Source organism: Pelobates fuscus, chromosome 11, assembly GCF_036172605.1.
Source record: "Pelobates fuscus isolate aPelFus1 chromosome 11, aPelFus1.pri, whole genome shotgun sequence".
Taxonomy (NCBI): Eukaryota; Metazoa; Chordata; class Amphibia; order Anura; family Pelobatidae; genus Pelobates; species Pelobates fuscus.
In genome coordinates this window covers 21,194,576-21,216,316 of record NC_086327.1, presented here as the reverse complement: position 1 = coordinate 21,216,316, position 21,741 = coordinate 21,194,576, and the positions used below count along the sequence as shown (strand labels likewise).

Below are 21,741 nucleotides of genomic sequence, written 5' to 3'. Positions count from 1 at the left end.
AATGATGATGTCTGGCAGTGAGGGTCTAGCTAATCCCCTGATGAGGAGAAGGCGATGATAATATCTGGCAGCGGGGTCCAATGATCCCCTCTTGTGATGAGGAGGGGGCAATGATGTCTGGCAGTGGGGGCTTTAATTGCTCCCTTGGCCTTCCTCAGGTCTCTGACTGTGAAAGGGTGTAGGCCAATGATTCTGCTATTAACATTTAGCATTTTCTAAAATGACGCACAGTTCTTTCCCTGGTCCGGCTCTCATTGGTCTGCTCCCACCCTTTCTGTCTTCTCCAAATCCTTCCCCTCTCCCCCCATCCGTCCTGCGTATAAAATGCCACACCCTGAGGATGTGATGATCAGGACCATACTTCCAGCACCCACATCTCTTTGAACGCTGCACCATGGGCTCTTCGGTAGCTGTGCTGTGGCTGCTGGCTGCCGTAATGGGGGAAGGTGAGGAAGCATAAATGTGTCTAGAATTCCAATCAGCCAAGTAGTGAACAAGCCAGCCTGTATGCTCGTACTGTCTGCCGTGTATTCCTCTTTAGAGCAGACTCTTTGTGTGCATCTAGCCCGCGTCTTATTTAATTACCTACAATTTGCATGCCTATTTATTTTTACAGGTTCATTGGCTTTGTTTCTCCTAGAATGTTTTCTTCTGCTTTGTGGATTTCTGTGTGTTTGTGTGGGTCGATAACTTGATGCAGCTAGTATACAGGAATAAATATTTATAGGAATACCTGCATATTATGTTTGTGTTTGCAAGTTTCGGGTGGGCAGTTCTGAGTGTGCGTGTGTGAATGAACAGGTTTTCTATGTGTGTGTGGGAGAGAGAGAATGAGCAGGTATTGTGTGTGTGTGTCTGGAAAATGTCTGGCTGTGACGCACATCGAAGAGCTCTTAGTATCTCCATTCTGACAGTAAGGAGGCTAAGACACCAAAGCAATAGGGTGTACGTTACACATCTGATTGGGAAATATGGAACAAGTGACATTGCATGATGACGGACTGTGAAAATACTGAGCACAGCAACTTAAGACCTTAAACTAGTGATTGCACCAAAATTTAGAGGAAAATAGCATTCGACTGTAACCCTCTCTCCACCTAATCTCTAGGTTTCTGTTAAAGCACCGGTTTTAAGTCTGTGCTCCGATTTCCTGAACAACAAAGGATTTTTGAATCTTTTTAACATGTCCGCAGTTGGATCAATCCATTCATTAGTTAGTTAAAAAAAAAAAAAAAATCACTAATGACTTCCATTCTTGAGAACACGCAAATTATATGTTTTTGGAACATCTTAAGAAGGAATAAGCATAGAAGTTATCTAGACCTGGGTTGCACAAACCTGGACCCCCTGATTTCTAGACTACACTGCACGTATTTCTCCTGAAAAAGGTTTATAGTAAAAGTGGTGAAAATGTTGGACATCATGGGTGTCCGAAGTATTCCAGATGTAGATTGTAAGAGAGGACACGTCTTACAGACTGCAAGTCAGACAAAAAAACCCGTCCCTGAAGATTGCAGGTAAGACACAGCATCTAATGCAGTTCGTGCCCAAAAAAGAAAATTGGATGACATCATACCCATTAGTGAAATATCCGTTGGCAAAATGAGACCCACACTTTGCAGCAGATAGGAAAACAGCCTCTTGTGAATCATGCCGGCTAATTGACTTCCTGAACCAAATCCAATTATCAACAGTTAATCTAGAGTTTTCAGATTGTGATTTATTTTTTTATTATTTCTTCATTAACCATATTTTTCTGTGGTCTCATTGAACTCACAGTCAACCGAGGTAGACGCAAACCCCACCCAAAGCTCAATAAAAATTTAAATGTCCGTTTAGCAAGATGTAAGATAAAGACAGATTCTCAGTACAGGCCACCTCTACATGTGTAGCTTGCACAGACTAATTTTCGTGATTTTTCACCGGCCCAAAGTCTTGGCCAACCTCCAAGAGGCCTGTCGTGCTCCATGAGTACCCGGAGGGGTTGGCTGAAGTCATGAGAGTGGCAGTCCACAGCAGGTCTGTCACAGTTTCATGGTTAACTATAAAATAAATATCAAGGAATCCGTGTTTAAAATGGAATAAGAAGGACATAAATGTGATTCTTTGCTGAACTAATTTGCAAATGCCCACCCAGAATCCTTTGCAGTAGTAACATCACTGCAAATCTGAGATTTCTGTGGGAAAAGCAAGTATTATGGCTTGACTGGTGTGCACATCTGTGTTTAACAATGTATTGATTATTCACTGACTTCGGGTGGAAGAGGTTTTCAATCCCATTTTTTCCTCACCATAACTTTCTTGGGTTTTGCTTTGCAAATTAATACCAAAGTATTCTTAAGGTTGCAAATGTGCCTTTTTTTTTTTTTTTACAACTACCAACAGCTAACCTGGACTCACTTTGGTGGCTGTAACAAACACACATTTGCAACTTACAGACGACTTCAATAATCATTGTAAAGCTCTCTGAGAGTGATTGGGGTGGGTGGTGATACCTGTTGTCTGTTGTTTCTGCACATCTTTTGAAATAATTTTCAGGATAGTGATAGATCAATATGATTCAAAAGGAACGCCTATAGCATGCACACCACGCACCATAACCACTACAGTGCGTTCCAGGGTGAGTTTTATTTAAGAATGGTTTGGTTTGACAACTGACCTTGGGTTCGCTGGACGGTGCCTCGGTGCCAGTAACTCCTGCCAAAAGCTACCATTAATTCCATTAAGCTAAGCCTTGCTGTGTAGGGCTAGATTTTTGGCTGAGTGTCAGCCAATGAGCACCTCCCTGTACTGCGGGGCTTAGCTCAGTAGAGGAGCTTCCAGGTATAGAGAAGGCATTGGCGGGTACCCACAGGAAAGTTGTCAAACTGTTCTTAAAAAGTATGACTACATACCCTAGGAAGGCACAAAGGCTCTTCTGGTTCCATAACCACTACATCGGGCTCAAGAGACTATGGTGCTTGTTCATTTAATATACATCGTAGGACATGCTAATGATGCTTCCTTTTTAATCATATTGATCTATGACTATCTAGCGAACAATTTTCAAGTTAGTTACAGAAGTAACGACTACCAACTTTGAGGGATCACCACTCCAATCCCTCCCACACAACTGTAGTGGTTATGGTGCTCGCAGTTTTCCTTTTATTTGGCAGTGTATTATCTAATATGGGAATACGCTGTACTGACACTGGACCTGCTAAGTGTAGGCCAGATTAGTTGAAATTGAAATAAAATATCTCCCACGGTGCAATTCTCCTACCCACAGGACACAATTCCTTTGTCAATTCTCCACAAATATTGGTTTAGAAGTGAATGAACGCCTTACTTAAGCAAATGTAATTATTTATTTTAGTTTTTTTTATTAAATCTGTTTTAGACAGGGCAGAAACCAGATGGGTTTTTATTGGCAAAAAAAGTCAGTTGTGAGGAATTGAACACCATTTTCGCTAAATTTAGATTTAAAAAAAGAATCTGCTAGATTTCAGAGCTGGGTATTATTGCCTCCCTTTATAAATTCAGTTTTCAGTTCACCACAGCTCCTTGTTTTGTGTTTAGAGTGCTTATGGGTTTATTCACTAAACAAAGAATTAGAAAAATTTAGGTAGTACCAGTTCATTTGGAAAAACTATTTATTTCCGCTATGGACTGAGCCGGACTATTTTTCCACTTTGAATTACAATTTACTACAATTCTGTCTTGGCAAATAAACACAAAATAGTTCTTTACAATAAATTCCTTGCACAGACATGTATACAATATTTATACATTGGCTCTAACATAAGTTATTATTATTATTTATTTATAAAACGACATCGCATTGCGTAGCGCTGTCCATGGTTACAATTGGTACATGTAAAAAGACACAGTACAATATAACTAATAGACAATACAACATTGACAAATAAATACAGGAGGAGATGAGGGACCTATCCCGTGGGAATATCATAGATGGATACAGGGACGTCTTTAATATCACTAGGACCCTGGGCAAAGCATTTTCTTGGCCCCCCTGGACACTCCCCTACTCCCTGGCATGCAATCACACCTTTCACATACATACTTACACAGACATATACACAGACAGGCATACTGACACACACACACACATATATACTGACAGACATGCTGACACAGACAGACATACTGACACACCCAGACACAAACGCACTGACAGGCATACTGACACACACACAGACACATACCCTGACAGACATACTGACACACAGACACACACTGACAGACATACACACACAAAGACATACACTGACAGACAAACGGACATGCCTATTGACAGGCATACAGGGACACACACAGACACACACATTTACTGACAGACAACCTACTGACACACACATGGACTCTCAGACATACTGAGACACACAGACATACACAGCTACTGACACATTCACACTTTTAAATCTACTCCCCATTTCCTACCTTGAAGGATTGCTTCCCTGGTGTCCAGATTGGTGGCTGAGGCTGTTGGGGGTTGCAGACTGGCAATCCAGACTAGCCCCCCTCCTCTCTGTTTCCCTGGTGTGGTCTCTCCTGCGCGGCTCTCTCTGGGAGGAAGTGACTCACGGCAGTCACTTCTTCCCATGCTGACAAAAAGCAAAGTGGCCGGGTCGTGTTTTTTAAGGGGCCACAGCGCAACCAGGCCCCTGCTTACAAACACCCACTGGGTGGCCCTTAGTGCATGGGCCAACCGGTGGGCCTCCTTAGTGTGCATATCCAGGATGCACCGGAGACCCATGGGTGGGGGGGGGGGGGGAGAAAGTTGTTGAGGGCAGCGGGGCCCATAGGGCAGCTGCCTTGGGCCCCCTAGAAGTAAAAGGGCCCGAGGCAACTGCCCCGTTTGCCCCGTGTTAAAGACGGCCTCAGATGGATAGGAGGGGTGAGAAACAGTAGGTAGGGACTGCAAGGGTGAGAATGATGTTTATACAGAGTGGGGTGAGGGCAATTATTTGGTAAGTAGAGTGCATTAGTTATGGGGATGAGTGGTATGCTTCTCTGAACAATAATGTATTTGGGGAGTGTTTAAATTAGGACCAACTAGGGGAAAAAGTCTGACAGCGCGGGGAAGTGCATTCTAGAAGGTTGGTGCCGCACAAGAGAAGCCCTGTAGCCTTGCATGGGAAGAGGTAATAACAGAAGATGCAATGAGCAGATCGTTGTTAAAACGTAGGGGCCGGCAGGACTATATTTGTTGATTTAATAAGGACAGCTGGGGGGGGTGCAACGTTAGTAAGGGTAATTCTGCTGTGGACAGGGAGCCCGTGAAGAGACTCACAGAGAGGGGCAGCTGATACAGAGCGACGGGTAAGGTGGACTAGCCTGGCAGATGCCATCGATATTACAGAACACTGTTCTCAAACTTTGGTCTTGATTTATTATTGTTGGATACACTTTTCAAATGATTTAATATTTTTGGATTCATTTTTAAAGTAATTTAATATTATAAGAATATTTAAAGGGACACTAAAGTTACCAGAAGAACTACAGCTTAATGAAGTTGTTTTGGTGTCTATGGCCTGTTCCTGCAGGCATTCTAATGTTTTAGTGTTTACATTTCAGCCTAGGGACATCTCCAGGGGCAGTCGCTCAGACGGCCACTAGAGGTGCTTCCTGGGTCAGTGCTGCACAACATGCAGCACTGATGTTCAGCCTCTCCACACTCTGCATGGAGACACTGAACATTCCCCATAGAGGTGTATTGATTCAATGTATCTTAATGAGGAGATGCTGATCCCATGGGAAAACATTGGATCGTCTGAAATGGTCAATTCTGGTCTGAGCCAAGGAGGCTGGGCGGAGCCAGAGCCAGCATACCTGTGCTGCTCTGGGAAAAACAAGTGTTTAATCTGTATTTAAATGGACTAAGGGGGAGGGTGGCAGGGGGAAGTTAGGGATCGGGCACCTAAATAGTGGTTATAACACTAGAGGGTCAGGAATACATGTTTGTGTTCCTGACCCTATAATGTTTCTTTAAATTTTCTAATACTTTTATATTTTTGTTATATTGATTGTTTTTTTTTTTTATATGTGATTATTTTTCTGATGTTTTAATATTTAGAAAAAAAAAATTTGAAATGCCTATCGAACAGTATTAAATTGAGACTTTTTGAGACTGCTTTTTTTCGTTCATGTTTTTTTTTTTCTATTTGGGTAAAATTAATTGAAACATGATGTACATGTCTTTAGATATCTCCTCCACACCCACTCCCTGCTGAGATTTAGCACTCTGTGACCAACGCGCCTCATGAACTTAAATCCACACAGGCTTCACATCTTCGCAGGCCCAGTCTGTGGTCTCTGGATTGAAAGAAATAATTCTAAATAGATATTAACACATTTTGGTTATAACCAGATTCATACGGAGGAGCCTGGGCCGTGCTCTGCTCATAAAGTAAACATGAATTAGGCTATGAGTAGGCGATAGAAGCAGTTCATTATCATAGTTTATTAGGCAGAGATTTGCTCTCGGCTCCCTAAGTGAAGAAGATGGGCGTGGTTCTATTTTCTGACAAAACTTCACTGCAGAAGCTGCAAGTCCTAGGGATTTCCTGCAAATGAGATCTTGAACGATGAATAACATTTTTATTTATTATTATTTATTATTTTTATTTGACACATTTCACAGTTTTGTGCATTAAATAAGTGAGGTTAGATCCAGAATCGACCAACAAATTATTATTATTTCTTATTTTTTTTCTGACAAATCGATTCGGCCAAACAAAAACATCTCACAGTGCAATATATTAAGTTTCATTCTTGTTATTACTTGAATGACGTGTCTGCCAATTTTAAATTACACATCTATTACATATCCGTTAAATCTGTCCTTGCCAGAGGGTTATGGGATATGATTAGCTCTCTCATTGAAGACAGTGATAACCTAAAATCCATAAAATCATCGCAATCTGGTTTCATATCCAACTTACTAACCCTAAACAGCTCTAGAGACTCGTGGTCCTGCTAATTCGACTGGATATTTACGTCATGTTGACTATCATTGGTCTTTTATGTTCTAATGCTCAAAATGAGGAAGCCATTAATCAATCAATAATTATCATTTATTCACAAAATACATTAAAGTGGCTAAAGTATAATTAAATATAATTGTACCATCACATCATAATGCAGCAGAGGTTTTAGTTATTTATAAATAAAAGCAAAATGAGAATTTCTAATTTTAACCCCTTGCTGTCTGTGGAAATGTATTCCTGGCAGAGTATGATGTGAAGGCCACCTGTTTTCTGAGGTGTTACCAAAATGGTTAAAGCAGAGAAAATGGATGAAAAGACATCCCAAAAAAGTATACCTTTCACAGGCTTAAAGGGACACTTTAAGCACCAAAATCATTTCAACTTGAAGTGGTTTTGGTGCAGAGATCCTGACTCCTTTTTAGGACAATGTGGGACATTTGGCTGATAACCTAGCTCGCGGGCTGGCAGCATTTGGAGACGATGCTTTCTTCAAGACCTTCAATTTTCGAAGGTTCCCACAAGGTGCATCTACATTCTAAATTCAAAGTGACATCTTTTTGCCCATCTACTAGATGTATGTACACAGACTAGTCATGCCAAAACCTTTAAAAGTATTAGAAGACATAGAATGAATTCATTTAGGACAGTGCTCATTAAACAGAAGTCCCAAGTTGGAACCATCTCCGAAACTGGAACACTGGGACATATATTTCAAAGCTGTATTAATTAATGTTGCATGAAGATTACATTTGAAAAATCTGCCCCGACAACATCAGAGTGTCCGTTTACTTTAATGAACGCAGGAACTACAGATAATTTATTTAGAAGTGATTTTCACCCAGCACCACTCCATGAATGATATGTGCTGAACTTAGAGTTTAAGAGCTCACTCACTGGGTTTTAGCGCCACCTAGCACTTTTGATGTAATAGTGTAATTCGCAGGCAATATAGCCCTCGATTTTAGAGTTTTATATACACTTTTCAAATGATTTAATATTTCTGGACACATTTTTTAAAAGATTTTTTCAAAATATTTAAAATTAAAAAAATATATCAATATATCAGAAAAATGTAAAAATGTTAAATCATTTGAAAATCGTGTCTAAAAATATAAAATTAAGGCCATAAAATCCACAGGGTTCCTCAATAGGTACACCCCCTTATTATTTAGGACCCACATCCACCGCCAATGGGTGAAGGCTAAGGGGAGTGCTGTAGGTCCACCCCCCTTATTATTTAGGGCTCGCTCCCGCCACCAATGGGTGGAGGCTGCGGGAGGCAATCAGTCCATCCCCCTTGTTATTTAGGCTCCCTCATAGCTGCTTCCCTGCAGTGTTTCTATTGGACAGCTTGGACCAGTGGTACTTTTCTATTGGCCTACCGTCCTTCAAACAGCACAGTGAGGCAATGACGAGCTCAGCCTCCACTCTGTGCAACCTGATTCATTTTCTGAGAGCTGGCGTAATCAGCATAGCGCCCGCTATTCTGACTGCAAAAGCTGGGTGCAGCGTGTGCCTCTTACTATTTAAACAGGCTCCCACTTTGTCTATTATGAGGAGGCTGAGCTTGTCGGTGGATTTGATGCTACGCTATAGGGATGATTATTTTTCCTTTATTGACAGGTGAGGCTCTGTCTCTCCTGAATGCACATCATTGGTGTAGAGTGGAATTGTCCACTGAGTCAAAAGATTGTGGAGAGAAAATGCAATTGTGAGGAAACAGAATTGTATCCACGATTGTGACGATATATTGTATTTATTACACTCAGTATACTGTTTTTTGTGGTGTGTTGGCAAAGTGTGTGCATTGTGTGTGTTGAGGCTGTCATTATGATGTTGTTGTGTTTGCCTTTGTAGGGTGGCTCTCCCTGTGTGTGGCATGGCAATTTGTTATGTGTATGGGCAGGTTATGCATGTGTGGGAAGGCTGGTGTGTTGTGTGTGGGCAGAAGAAGAATCTGAAATTCCTTGGGATCTGCAGCGAATGCTAGAATGTTGAATGTGTCATTTTATGTTGTGTTGTTATTCCTAAAGGGACACTCGGTGCTGCTTGCGTAGGTTATGAGTGGATTCATGTCTCAGACAGATTCCATGCGTCCCCATCTTCTTGTCATGTTACAGGATTTTTCTAATTCTTACATTTATGAAAATGATGATAGTAGCCACCAGTTTTGATCTGAACACAGCTGCTATTTCTAACCGTTTAGTCCTCAGTTTCTTTGCACTAATTAAACTGTATTCAGAACTGAATTAAATATTCCTTAAACCTCTTTGTGACAACTAGGCTGATGTAGGTCTGGTGCTACTAGGTGAACTAGACAGCCCCCTAGGGCGCACCGGCTGGGTGGGTTCAGTCTTCGGTCTCTGCATGTAGCATGGCAGAGCGGTGGAGGATCTTCTATACCCTCTACCTGGTGCTCCCAGTGGGCATTTCCTGTCAGACCGAGTCGAGGATACAGAAGATCCTCCACCTCAGTCCGCTTGCCCAAGCTATATGGAGATAGGTTACCACTGCAGAAGGGGAAAGACACCACAAAGGCGAGGGGACAAAAATAAACACAGAGAGTTGGGTGGTCAAATAGACACACAGGGGCTGGGGGGACAAATACATACACAAAGGGCTGAGGGAAACAAAGAGGCACTCGGAGGGCTGGGGGATACAAAGGGACATACAGATGGTTGAGGAGGGACAAAAAGACACAGAGAGGGATGGGGATACAAAGGGACACGCAGAGGGCTGAGGGGGTAAAGACACGCAGAGATGCTGGGTGGAACAAAGAAACACTCAGAGTGCTTGGGGGAACAAAGGGACACACAGAGGGCAGAGGGGGGACAAAGAGAAACTCAGAGGGATGGGGATGCAAAAGGACATACAGAGGCACTCAGAGGCATGAGGGATACAAAGGGGCACACATAGGGCTCAGGGGGGGACAAAGAGACACAGAGAGGGACTAGGGGGACAAAGAAGGTAGAAGGGTAGAAGGTCACAAGAGGCCTTCAGATGGGCTGGGGGAAGGACAAAGAGACACACAGAGGGGCTGGTGGGACAAAGAGACACACGGAGGGGCTGCTGGGACAAGAAGGCACACAGAGGGGCTGGTGGGACAAAGAGACACACAAAGGGGCTGGGGAGACAGATGGCTGGGGGGGACAAAGAGACACATAGAGGGTCTGTGGGGACATAAAGATACACAAAGTTGGCAAAGTTGTTAGGTATTTTGGGGGGGGGGGTGCAAATAGGTCTTGCCTAGGGCACACAATAGTCTAGCACCAGGCCTAGGTTTAATGGATATTATAAGCCCTCCAATTGAACATCATGGAGGTGCCAGGATTTGCTGAAAGCTTTGGCCTACTTTATGGATGCAGCTGAATTTTTCAACTGCAGATAATGTGAATTTGCAGCAAATTCAACCTCCTGTAGCAACATTCTGTGAAGAACTCTGGGCTACAGCCATGCACAATCAGTCAAATTTACTAACCATTCACAAAAACATGAATTAAAAGATTAGTAAGCGGAGTCCCAGGGTAACTTTTATCAGTTTAGGAAGCATTTCCATTCTTCTAACTTGACGTGTACATATACACATATCTAAGTCTGTACGCAAGGAATGTAATACTTGGAGAGGAGGAGAAAGAATGTAAAACATGGAGACTCCACGTTAGCCGTAAAGTCCTGGCTAGGTACAAACAAACCTCCCATCTTTGGCGCCTGTAAGGAACACCAATGGGACGGGTAAAAGTGGAGAGGAGAGGGCCAGTGATGAGAATAACATCGCTGGTTGGACCCACCCAGAAATGCTGCCATGCCAATCAAGTACTCCCTTCATTATTTACTTACCAAGGGCAGAGTCCCAATTCCCTTAGTATGGAGCGAGCCTGTCTAATTATCCTTGTTAGGGACAGTTCCCTGGTGTCCCCAAAAGCAGGGCACCAGGGAACAAAGTCAAAACAGCGGAACAGGACCCCAAAATTGAGACTGTCCCAATAATAAATTGGGACAAATGGGAGGCCTACTAAAAAGACTATTCCCACAATACGTCCAGGACATCACGTAGGAAATGCTTCTAAAAAAAATAAAAAAAAAACAATGGTACAGATTTGCTAAATGTTGTTGAACTGCCCCACTTTTCACAGTCGTGTCCTGGAAACCTGTAATAAATGTCCCAGTTTCAATTTTGTGTTTCTCCCACTGGACTGGTATTTCCCAGTTATGACACAGATAACAATTAAAGAGCAAGAACACACATAATTCTTGAAGCATCCAGAACACCACCAGCCAATTGAAGCTCTTCGTTCGCACGTATTTTTTTATGCATAATAATGTTTTCATACAAGATTCTCAGATATTTTAGCAGACAAAAAAGAGTGGGGAGGGAAGGGGGAGAAAGAGAGTGAGGAGGGAGGAAGGGGGGAAAAGAGAGTGGGGAGGGAGGGAGGGAGGGAATGGGGAGAAAGAGAGTAGGGAGGGAGGGGGGAGAAAGAGAGTAGGGAGGGAGGGGGAGAAAGTAAGTTACAAGGGAGGGAGGGGGAGAAAGAGAGTGGGGAGGGAGGGGGGAGAAAGTGAGTGACAAGGGAGGGAGGGGGAGAAAGAGAGTGGGGAGGGAGGGGGAGAAAGTGAGTGACAAGGGAGGGAGGGGGAGAAAGAGAGTGGGGAGGGGGGAGAAAGAGAGTGGGGAGGGAGGGAGGGAGGGGGGAAAGAGAGTGACAAGGGAGGGAGGGAGGGGGGAAAGAGAGTGACAAGGGGGGAGAAAGAGAGTGACAAGGGCGGGAGGGGGGAAAGAGAGTGACAAGGGGGGAGAAAGAGAGTGACAAGGGAGGGAGGGGGGAAAGAGAGTGACAAGGGAGGGAGGGGGAGAAAGAGAGTGGGGAGGGAGGGGGAGAAAGTGAGTGACAAGGGAGGGAGGGGGAGAAAGAGAGTGGGGAGGGGGGAGAAAGAGAGTGGGGAGGGGGGAGAAAGAGAGTGGGGAGGGGGGAGAAAGAGAGTGGGGAGGGAGGGAGGGAGAAAGAGAGTGACGAGGGAGGGAGGGGGAAGAGAGTGACAAGGGAGGGAGGGGGGAAGAGAGTGACAAGGGAGGGAGGGAGGGGGGAAAGAGAGTGACAAGGGAGGGAGGGAGGGGGGAAAGAGAGTGACAAGGGAGGGAGGGGGGAAAGAGAGTGACAAGGGAGGGAGGGAGAGGGGAAAGAGAGTGACAAGGGAGGGGGGAGGAGAAAGAGAGTGACAAGGGAGGGAGGGAGGGAGGGGGGAGAAAGAGAGTGACAAGGGAGGGAGGGGGAGAAAGAGATTGACATCCATCACACACACACACACACACACAATCATGCAACCCTTACACACACAGAAACACACAATGCATTCCTTACACACACTCAATGCACCCCTTACAGACGCACACACTGCATCCCGTGCATACACAGAAACACGCCTTGCAGCCCTTACACATACAAACACAGATTCACACAATGCATTCCTTACACACATATCAGGACATCCCCTACACACTCCACCCCCTGTGAACAAAATCATTGGTGGAACATGAAGGTGGACCCTGGAGCCCAGGCCTTGAGCTGTGTAAAGGGCCCCCAAAAAAAGGATCTGCTTCCTGTTCTCCCAGAACATTGATTTTTGTGACCACAGTTACAAACAGCCTCCAGAGATCCTGTTCTACACCAGACCAGTGGAGCCAGACTGCAGCTAGAGCCCGTCATCATCCTCATCTGGTTGTAAGTAGGCAATCTAGTATATTATTCATGGCACTAATCTCTAATTTACCTCACATTAAAGAAACACTATAGTCCCCAGAACCACTGCAGCTTAATGTAGTGGTTCTGGTGTCTATAGCCTGCCCCACGGCGGCACTGCAGCACTGGCGTTAGTTAACATGGCAGATCATAAGGGTGGGGCATTGTGATGTCACATGGGGGGGGAGGGGGGCGGCAAACTTTACTTTTGCCTAGGGCGGCAAAAATCCTTGCACCGGCCCTGCATGTATATAGTGGATTCTGCTTGCTGTGACATTGATAGTGTTTGCAATGAGGGGGGTCACTTTAACCCCTTAAGGACCAAACTTCTGGAATAAAATGGAATAATGACGTGTCACACACGTCATGTGTCCTTAAGGGGTTAAGCACCATAACAACCCTGAATTTTTACAAGGGTTATGGTGTCTCAGAGAGTACCCTGACCCAGTCTCCTGGCTGACAGTGAATTATAGCTGCAGCAATTTGTACAGCCTGTTCCATTCCAGTGGATCAATATTTACATATTTTATGTGTCTGATCCATCTGATAGGTTGCATGCTGTATGAGATAAGTGGTATGGTAACCGCAGCTGGTTCATTGTAAAAACTTGTCATATTCGATAATGCCCATAACAGTACTGGAACTGGGTAATAAACTACATATCCCATAATAAAAAAGCATTTACGGGATAAGAAGAGAGCTCCCACAGACCACAATGAGAGGCTCATGATATAACTGTTACTAGTCTGGGTGAAGTATGTCTACTACTGAATCTTGTGGTTTCTATGCTATTTATGGGTACATCATCACATAAAAAATCTATTACTTCCAACATGGACAACCAAGAGAGGCGCATTAGTGACATACTTGTGTCAATGGTGAAGTCCAAAGTAGATGTCTCTGCATGGAAAAGGGGCTGGCATTCTCAAAGGATTCAGGACGCCATAGAACCAACCTGGGACAGCTCGACAGGACCCTGAAAGTGTCCCGCCAGATCCAGGACTGTTGGGAGGTATGTAAATAAACCTCACGGACAACATATAGTGTAGGAATGAGAAATTAACTAGTTTTACTTCTAGAAGGCACATAGTTAAAACATAATTGTCAGGTAATGCTTGAGGACTGATGAGAGAACTTCTTAAAGGGACACTATAGTCACCAAAATAACTTTAGCTTAATGAAGCAGTTTTTGTGTATGGATCATGCCTCTGTAGCTTCACTGCTCAATTCACTGCCATCTGCTTCTGTTTTTTTGCAGCCCTAGTCACACCTGCCCTAGCTGTTACTTACACATGATTTAATTTTCAATCAGATGTAACTTACTTTGAATGTTTTATCTACAGCTCTGTAAATTGAACTTTACTTAGATACAGGAGGCTCATGCATGGTCTAGCAAGCTATTAACAGAGCATGAGATAAGAAATTATAAATTAAACAGAATTTGCAAAAATAAAGGAAGTGTAAACATTAGATGACTCTTTACAGGAAGTGTTTAGGAAAGCAGTGTAAGTCACATGCATGGAGGTGTGGCTAGAGCTGCATAAACAAAGTGATTTAACTCCTAAATGGCTGAGAATTGAGCAGTTAGACTGCAGGGACATGATCTATACACCAAAGCTGCTTCATTAAGCTAAAGTTGTTTTGGTGACTATAGTGTCTCTTTAAATACATCTTTTTGCTTCTTCAACAAGTCTATAAATGAACTCTACAAAATAACCAAGGACTTGTAAGGGAGGACTCATGGGGCTATTGACTGACATGTCAATTGTCAGGAATTAAATGTAAATTTTTAATTTAGGTCAAAATAGCCAAAATTGAAAATATTCTTCAATGCAGTTACATTTTCAGTTTGATTATTTTGTTCTAAAATTTAAAAATTCACAATAAATTCTCACCAGTTCTTATTTTAGTCAGTGTAGCTCTTTACTATATGCCAATGATCCAAGAGAATTTTTTTTTTAAATGTTACATTTAGCAAATGGAATGTCAATAGTTTGAGCTTTAATGAATCAGACTGTGTCTCCTCAGCTCTGTCCCTGGACTGCATTGAATGCAACAGTACAACTTCAAATAACTGCATGGGATCCAAGAAAACCTGCCAACAAGACCAGGACCAATGCATCGCCACCTACACAGAGAGCAACATACGTGAGTCTATTCTCTATTCTGTTCTACTACGTACATGTTACTTTATTAATTAAGGGCAAGAGTTTGAACCTTGTAAGCGACTGATTGGTCTTAAATACCGTCCAATCTTTGCTGGGTCCAAAGGGCTCCCACACTTTCAGCCATTAACTGGTATTGCCTTATATGGGAAACAAAACCGCGACATTAAGATACCGTGCCTGCAGCTCTAGCCACTAATCTATCTCACCAACCAATCCCTAAAAAAAATCTCCTCCCCTACCTCTATGTACTATTAGGATGGGAAGGGTCACTTAAAAGGTTATGGTGCCAGTATTCTGTCCCTGCAGCCTTTCAAAGTTCATTACTTTTTTTAATGCGCTTTAATTTGGAGCATGTAGCCCCACCCCCGGCTGTCAATCAGACAACCATGCAGTTTGTCTTCCTGGTTAGGAAGATCAGTTTTGTCCAACTTGACATGCACAATTTGGACTGAACACGTGGTGTACGGCTCTGCTAATCGGCACAGCTTGCCCTATGTTATGGGAGCTATTTGATGACTTGAGCAGCCCTTGTAGAGTACCATACTAATCCTATAAACCTGTGCTGGGTAAGAGTTTATGAAATACAAGTATTTTGCTGGATAAATTAATGAATTATTCTGTCACAATAAATCAGCCTTTACAAATCATTAATAAAAATGGGATGTGCCACTCAGGGCTACGAAGAACTACAAATGCAAAATATACAAGACATTCCTTACTAGCATAAGGTAAATATGAACTAGTTGGTGATAGTTTAGGGGTTATGAATGTGATCCTTTAAGGGATTAAGGAACGGATTTGCCTGTAGCTGAAGACAGACCCACTACAGTGCATCTAAGGAATGTGTATTGTATGTATGTTCGTCTAAGGCAAAGGAAAGGTTTTTTTACTGTAAGAACAATCAGGATGTGGAATTCTCTGCCTGAAGAAGTGGTTTTATCAGAGTCCATACAGATGTTCAAACAGCTACTAGATGCATACTTGCAAAGACAGAATATTCAAGGTTATAATCTTTCAATGTAGGGTAATAACTGCTTGATTCAAGGATAAATCTGACTGCCATTCTGGGGTCAATAAGGAATTTTTTGTCCTAGCTTGTTGCAAAATTGTGCTTCAAACTGGGGTATTTTTTTATTTTGTTTTTTATTTTGTTTTTGCCTTTTGGATCAACAGCAAAAAACAGGTGTGAGGAAGGCTGAACTTGATGGACGCAAGTCTCTTTTCATCTATCTAACTATGTAACTATGTATGTTTTGTTTATTTATTTTGACTGGATTATCTATATAAACCATTCTACGTGCAAATAGGGGCCAATTTTCTTCCTACGGTTTCCCTTTAACCGAGGTTAATCCTACCCTTCATCTCGTTCAGAAAAAGTTCCATAAATACCATAAAAAAAAACTCTTAAAACTGAATTGTTACTTCTAGAGAAGTGACAGTTCTTTGTTATCCCTCCACGGTGAGTGTTTTATTCATTACCTGGATAAAGAATGCAGCAGAATTAATAAAAACAAGCCTACTTTACATCAGCTGTACTCTAACTATGTGTGCGACACTGTTATGTCATAATGTCTTAGGTGCACTCAGAACGCTTCGGCATCTATGGACAAATTCTGTGTGACCACATACCAGGTTGTCATATTCTTCAGCAGCCACATGCGTGAGCATATGTCGTTTTGGGTGTAGATGATTAAAATAGTACAAAAACTTTTCAATTACCGGTACTAACTCTTAGTTGGCTATTTGCTTGTGCAAAAATGTCACCATTGCCAGTGAATCTTCATGGCCTATGAGGGACACTCCACTGCCCAAGTACCAAAAAAACTAAAAAATATATATACACAAAAATATACAAATCACTGTTTAGTAGATATACCCCCATTGAAAACATGCATGCGTTTATTTATGCATTTTTTTAATTGGGGGCATAGTTTGCAGAAGCTGCAGATCCCTTGTCTGCAGCCTTTGCAAGCCAGGACTGCTTGTCGGACTGACAGCTCTGGGCGTAGCAAGGTTAAATTATAAAAGTGCCAATTTCTTTTGAAACCTGCACATTTTTAGTAAAATAAAAAAAAAAGAAGAGGACACATTCTTTACATATAAAGCACTTCAGCAAGCTAAAATGCTTTAGGGGTCTGGAGTGTTCCTTTAAGTGATTTTCAAGATTTTAAAGGGACACTATAGTCACCTGAACAACTTTAGCTTAATGAAGCAGTTTTGGTGTATAGAACATGCCCCTGAAGCCTCACTGCTCAATCCTCTGCCATTTAGGAGTTAAATCCCTTTGTTTGTTTGATTTAAATGTGGGATTATATGGTGTTTTAGTTCAATAAGAAAACGTAGTCCAACTGGCGACACTCGAGAACCTCCCAATCGTGATAAGAGTTGAAGTTGTCTCCAATAGGACAGATATTTTTGGTTTCTATCTATAACAAGTCTTCTTGAGATAGGTGTCTTGCCCAAGGACCCTTACTGGTGAGGTAGTCTAACCAAGATTAAAATATTAATATTTGTCTGGACATTGACTTGTAATTCTTTTTTTTTCCTTCACAGAAAATGAAAAATTTAAGTTATTTTCCAAGGAGTGTGGTTACCTTAAAGACTGTGATAAGACGTCCCGTATGACTTTCAATCAGACCTTTTATTTTAAGTCCAGCAAGTGCTGCAATACAAATGAATGCAAACAAGACCCCATAACTTGTGAGTATTGTTCCATGAAAACCATACATCGCTATATTGCACATACAGTATATTGCTTCCCATGTTAAAGGGATTCTATAGTGCCAGGAAAACAAAGCCGTTTTCCTGGCACTATAGGTTTCTAAGGTGCCCCCCTCCCTCACACACACCCCTGCCTCCCGCTGAGCTAAAAGAGTTAAAACTCATCCAGTCACTTACCTGAATCCATGTCCCTCGGTGCTGGGTCAGGCTCTGCCCAATGCGCTCGCATTAAGATTTCCCCATAGGAAAGCTTCCATCAATCAATGCTTTCCGATGAGGAAAAATCTGACGCTGGAGGTCCTCATGCAGAGCGTGAGAATGTCCAGTGTCAGATACCGGACCAAAGATCCGTTTTGATACAGGAAGCGCCCCCTAGTGGCTGTCTGATGGACAGCCATTGTGGGCAGACTTAGAGCTGCAATGTAAACATTGCTGTTTCTCTGGAACTGCAATGTTTTACATTGCAGCACTAAGTACGAAAAGGGCACTGCACCCAGACTACTTCAATGAGCTGAAGTGGTTACGGTGCCTATAGTGTCCCTTTAATACCATTTGGTAAACTTGAGAACTTTGTACTTTGGGCAGACTAGATAGGCCGATCGGTTCTTATCTGTCGTCACATTCTATGTTTCTATGCTTCTATGTAAGCTATGTGGCTTGAGTCCCCAGCTCCCTCCCTACTACTTTTTGACTAGAAACCTTTACAGGTGTATTCACTAATGTCCGAAATTCACTGTGAATTGTCACTTTAGTGAATAACCTGGAAATGTTAAACAATTTTCAATTTTAAATCTTTCTAATTTACTTTCTATAATTTTTTTTTTTTATTTACAAGCTTTGCTGTATCTAAATGAGTATACACATTAATGGCGCTCCTGGGGATAATGCCGAGTTCACTTGCAATTTCCACACGTGCAGCAATTCTCCATTAGTTGCCCGAGACATAATGGTCTGATCAAGTTGCTGAAGTGCAACTATGGAGGTAAGTTTTGAACTTACCTCCGCTGCAATATTCACCCCTTCCTCCCCTCCTCTCCAAAACCTCTGCAAGAGTGTGAATTCCTCTTGAAGACGAACAAAGCATGATGGTGGTAGAGCTACAAAAGCTGGGGGTCTTCCTTTTGGGCAACCCCTGACCAGACAGACCAGCTGGATCTCTGTGCCTCCAGCGGCGATGTTTCTGTGTATAGTTCAGGACACTTGCCCTGCTATGTGCCTAATTTCTAAGAATCTTGCTGTTCTCATTCTCTTACTAGTTCCAGACAAGAGAGAAAAACTATCACTGACCTGTTCCTACTGTAATGAAAAAGCTGACAAATGCAAGAGCAGTGAGCAGCTGCAGTGTATGGGAGACGAGACCAAATGTCTAACCTACGTCTACACCAAGATGGAAAGTGAGTGTTGCAACATGGGATAATTTTTTTTTATTAAAAAAAAAAATATATATATATATATATATATATATATTATTACAACAACATCAAGACCCCAGAAAGGTACCTGAAACCCGGAGAAAGCTAAATATACATTTCCTGATTAACTACTTAAATGTTATTATGAGTATCTGTAAAAAAGGTGGATAACAAAGGTCCCCTTCAGGTAATTATTAAAGAGACGCTTTAGGCACTGTAACCGCTTCATCTCATTGAAATGTTTGTAGAGTTTGGAGTCCCTTCGTGCATTCGAACGTTAAACGAGAGTCCTCGCAACCCACCGTGAGGAATCATTAGCCTGATCAGCAATGGGTGGCAAGGATTGGCTGAGTGTCAGCTGGCGTTTTTTAGCCACTCACAGTTGCCCATTGCTGGTATAAATTGGTATGGCCAACTAAGAGTCTAATCTGTGCCATTGTCAAACTCCCAGTGGGCAACCGACAAGTTTAATTTAGTAAATAACCTTTTCAACGATGCTTTAGCCCATGCTCCGTGATGGAGCACCCGTACCTTGCCTTGATTCTCTTTTTTTATTCTATTCAGCAGTTTATTTTAATAAACAAAAAATATAAATAATTTACAGCTAATTGGGCACATGCTGGACACAAAGTATCATAAGAGAATGAAACCATATTTTCCTACACAGTGTCAAGCTTGAGGTTTCTCTGCAGATCACAGTTTCTGATTGGCTGATGACATCACATGATCTCCGCAGCCTTGCTTTTTTTTTTTTTTTTTTATCAGTCACTGTCATCCACAGTTTGACAAATGTGATGTTATTCCAAAATGGCCACCGCCATACTTAACACAGACAGGTGTTAAAGTGATCATTTTGGCTAAACTGGCTAAATCTTGGTTAGATGACAATAATATGAATCTATTAGCATTCTTGTTTCACACTAATTTGGGAAAATACGTGTTAAGATGACAATGTCCCTTTAAAATGTAATTTATAAATTATTGTGACAAAATCACCAGCAGATTTAAAACATATATTTTTGACCCAAATGTTTGCGTCTTCCTCTAGAAAATGTTAGTTTTGCATCTATGCTAAATTTCAGACCATGTCATCTTCAGATCTCCATGAACTGCAACTACTAAACAAAATTCCTGTATATTTGATATTTATGACTTATCTATGCATTAGGGATTTTTAACTTTGATTTGTTTGATTTGCTTGATCGTTTCATTTCCCGTAAAGTGACAGGAAGGCAGTCTATTTACTCCCCTGCAACCCAACTAATTTCTCTCACATCAATTTTCAGATAACAAGAATGTCACCCACTCGATGGCTGGTTGTGCAAATGAGAATATGTGTGCGTCAAAGAAGGCAGTCTCTCACCACGGAGATCAAGGAGCTATAACCATGAAGTTTGAATGCAACCGTGCCTCCTCGATTCTTTCCAATCTTCTCCTCCCAGCAGTGTCTGGCCTCCTGTTCCTCAAACTCTTGTCTTAAGAGCTTACCGTGGAGGCTGTGTGGATTGAGGCAATCCTTCCAAGGCTTGGGGATGGGGGGATTTTGGAGAGCATTGCAAAGCAAGGTGTACCCATATACAGTATACGAGCAAGGCAATGCATGTTTATACTCTGAATATTTGCAGACCCACTTAGATCTATATAACTGTGCAAACCCATTTACATTCTCGTTATGTATGTGCCGAACAATGTATACCTATCTACACAAGACAAGCAGAAAAAAAATATATGTATATCTCATTTACAACACAGGAAAATCATATCAAATATACAGTATATGTTCCAAGCAATGCATGGCTAATAGTGGTACAATGTTAACGTTATGCTTACAACATGTCAAGAACTGTCAAGGCTTTCAGCAAAAAAGCAGCATTGCTATAAGCTATGGTAGGAAAAGGTCAAAGGTTATACAAAAACAACCTTACCTAGAATTATCCTGATCGGCAACTTGTACGTCAGCACATTTGCCCCTTTTCTCTTAACGATATAAAGACCCCCCCGAGTGCGGACATTAACCGGGTCTAAAAAAAAAAAAAATCTGCAGCATTAGCGCCAAAGTCTGTATTTACTTCATTCTCTATCATGGAATCAGGCATGGATGAGATTTATTAAAATGAGATGAAATCTACGTTGTGTTGGATTTGGCAGAAAGCTTTACCTTAGTGCTTAGTTCAATTTTGGAAAATGATCCTATACTCTATATACATGTAATCTTTCCATTGTTCCTATGAACGTGCGTGTGAGTGAGTGTGTGCGTGGTGGGTGCGGTTTCACCCGCTGTTGGGAAGCAAAACTTTAAATTAATAAATTAAAGAAAAATTTTTAAAGAAAAAAAAAAAAGACGTGTTTGGCATTTTTTGGGGTTGTGTCTGCAAGCAGCAAGGAGGTGCCTGAGCCTGTGTGTGTTTGGGTTGTTTAGCTGGCTTTTCCACTGTAACTGTAATGTGTGTGAATAATATTTACAAAGGTAAGAGAAGGAATCGATATGGTTCTATAAAATATTCACTTTTTAAAGCGCAGGACAGACAAAGCAATATAAAGAGGGGTGCTCAATGAAGTGATATGGAGCACGGGAAAGAGGCAGAGAGAACTGTGGGGAAAAGAGGGTTAGAATGGGAAAGATACAGAGAGAGACACTGGGAGAGAAAGGGAGAGTGCAATGGGAGATATGGAGAGAGACACTGGGAGAGAAAGGGAGAGTGCAATAGGAGAT

At 42.1% G+C, this 21,741-nt stretch overlaps 1 protein-coding gene across 1 annotated transcript; it reads left to right on the top strand.

Annotated features, from left to right (window-relative positions):
• The first annotated feature begins 285 nt into the window (after positions 1–285).
• Positions 286–21,341, top strand: LOC134577966 (phospholipase A2 inhibitor and Ly6/PLAUR domain-containing protein-like). The gene is made up of 5 exons (XM_063436924.1): positions 286–446; positions 14,756–14,875; positions 17,449–17,595; positions 18,873–19,010; positions 20,315–21,341. The coding sequence occupies exons 1-5, from the start codon at positions 395–397 to the stop codon at positions 20,506–20,508; spliced, it is 651 nt and encodes a 216-aa protein (XP_063292994.1). The 5' UTR covers positions 286–394; the 3' UTR covers positions 20,509–21,341.
• Positions 21,342–21,741: the final 400 nt, after the last annotated feature.

What these genes read in the sequence shown, in the direction of transcription:
- LOC134577966 (XM_063436924.1), top strand. Translation starts at nt 395, where the DNA reads ATGGGCTCTTCGGTAGCTGTGCTGTGGCTGCTGGCTGCCGTAATGGGG. An exon ending in GGCTGCCGTAATGGGGGAAG is followed by an intron (nt 447 to 14,755) that starts GTGAGGAAGCAT and finishes GTGTCTCCTCAG; the next exon opens with CTCTGTCCCTGGACTGCATT. An exon ending in CGTCTACACCAAGATGGAAA is followed by an intron (nt 19,011 to 20,314) that starts GTGAGTGTTGCA and finishes ATCAATTTTCAG; the next exon opens with ATAACAAGAATGTCACCCAC.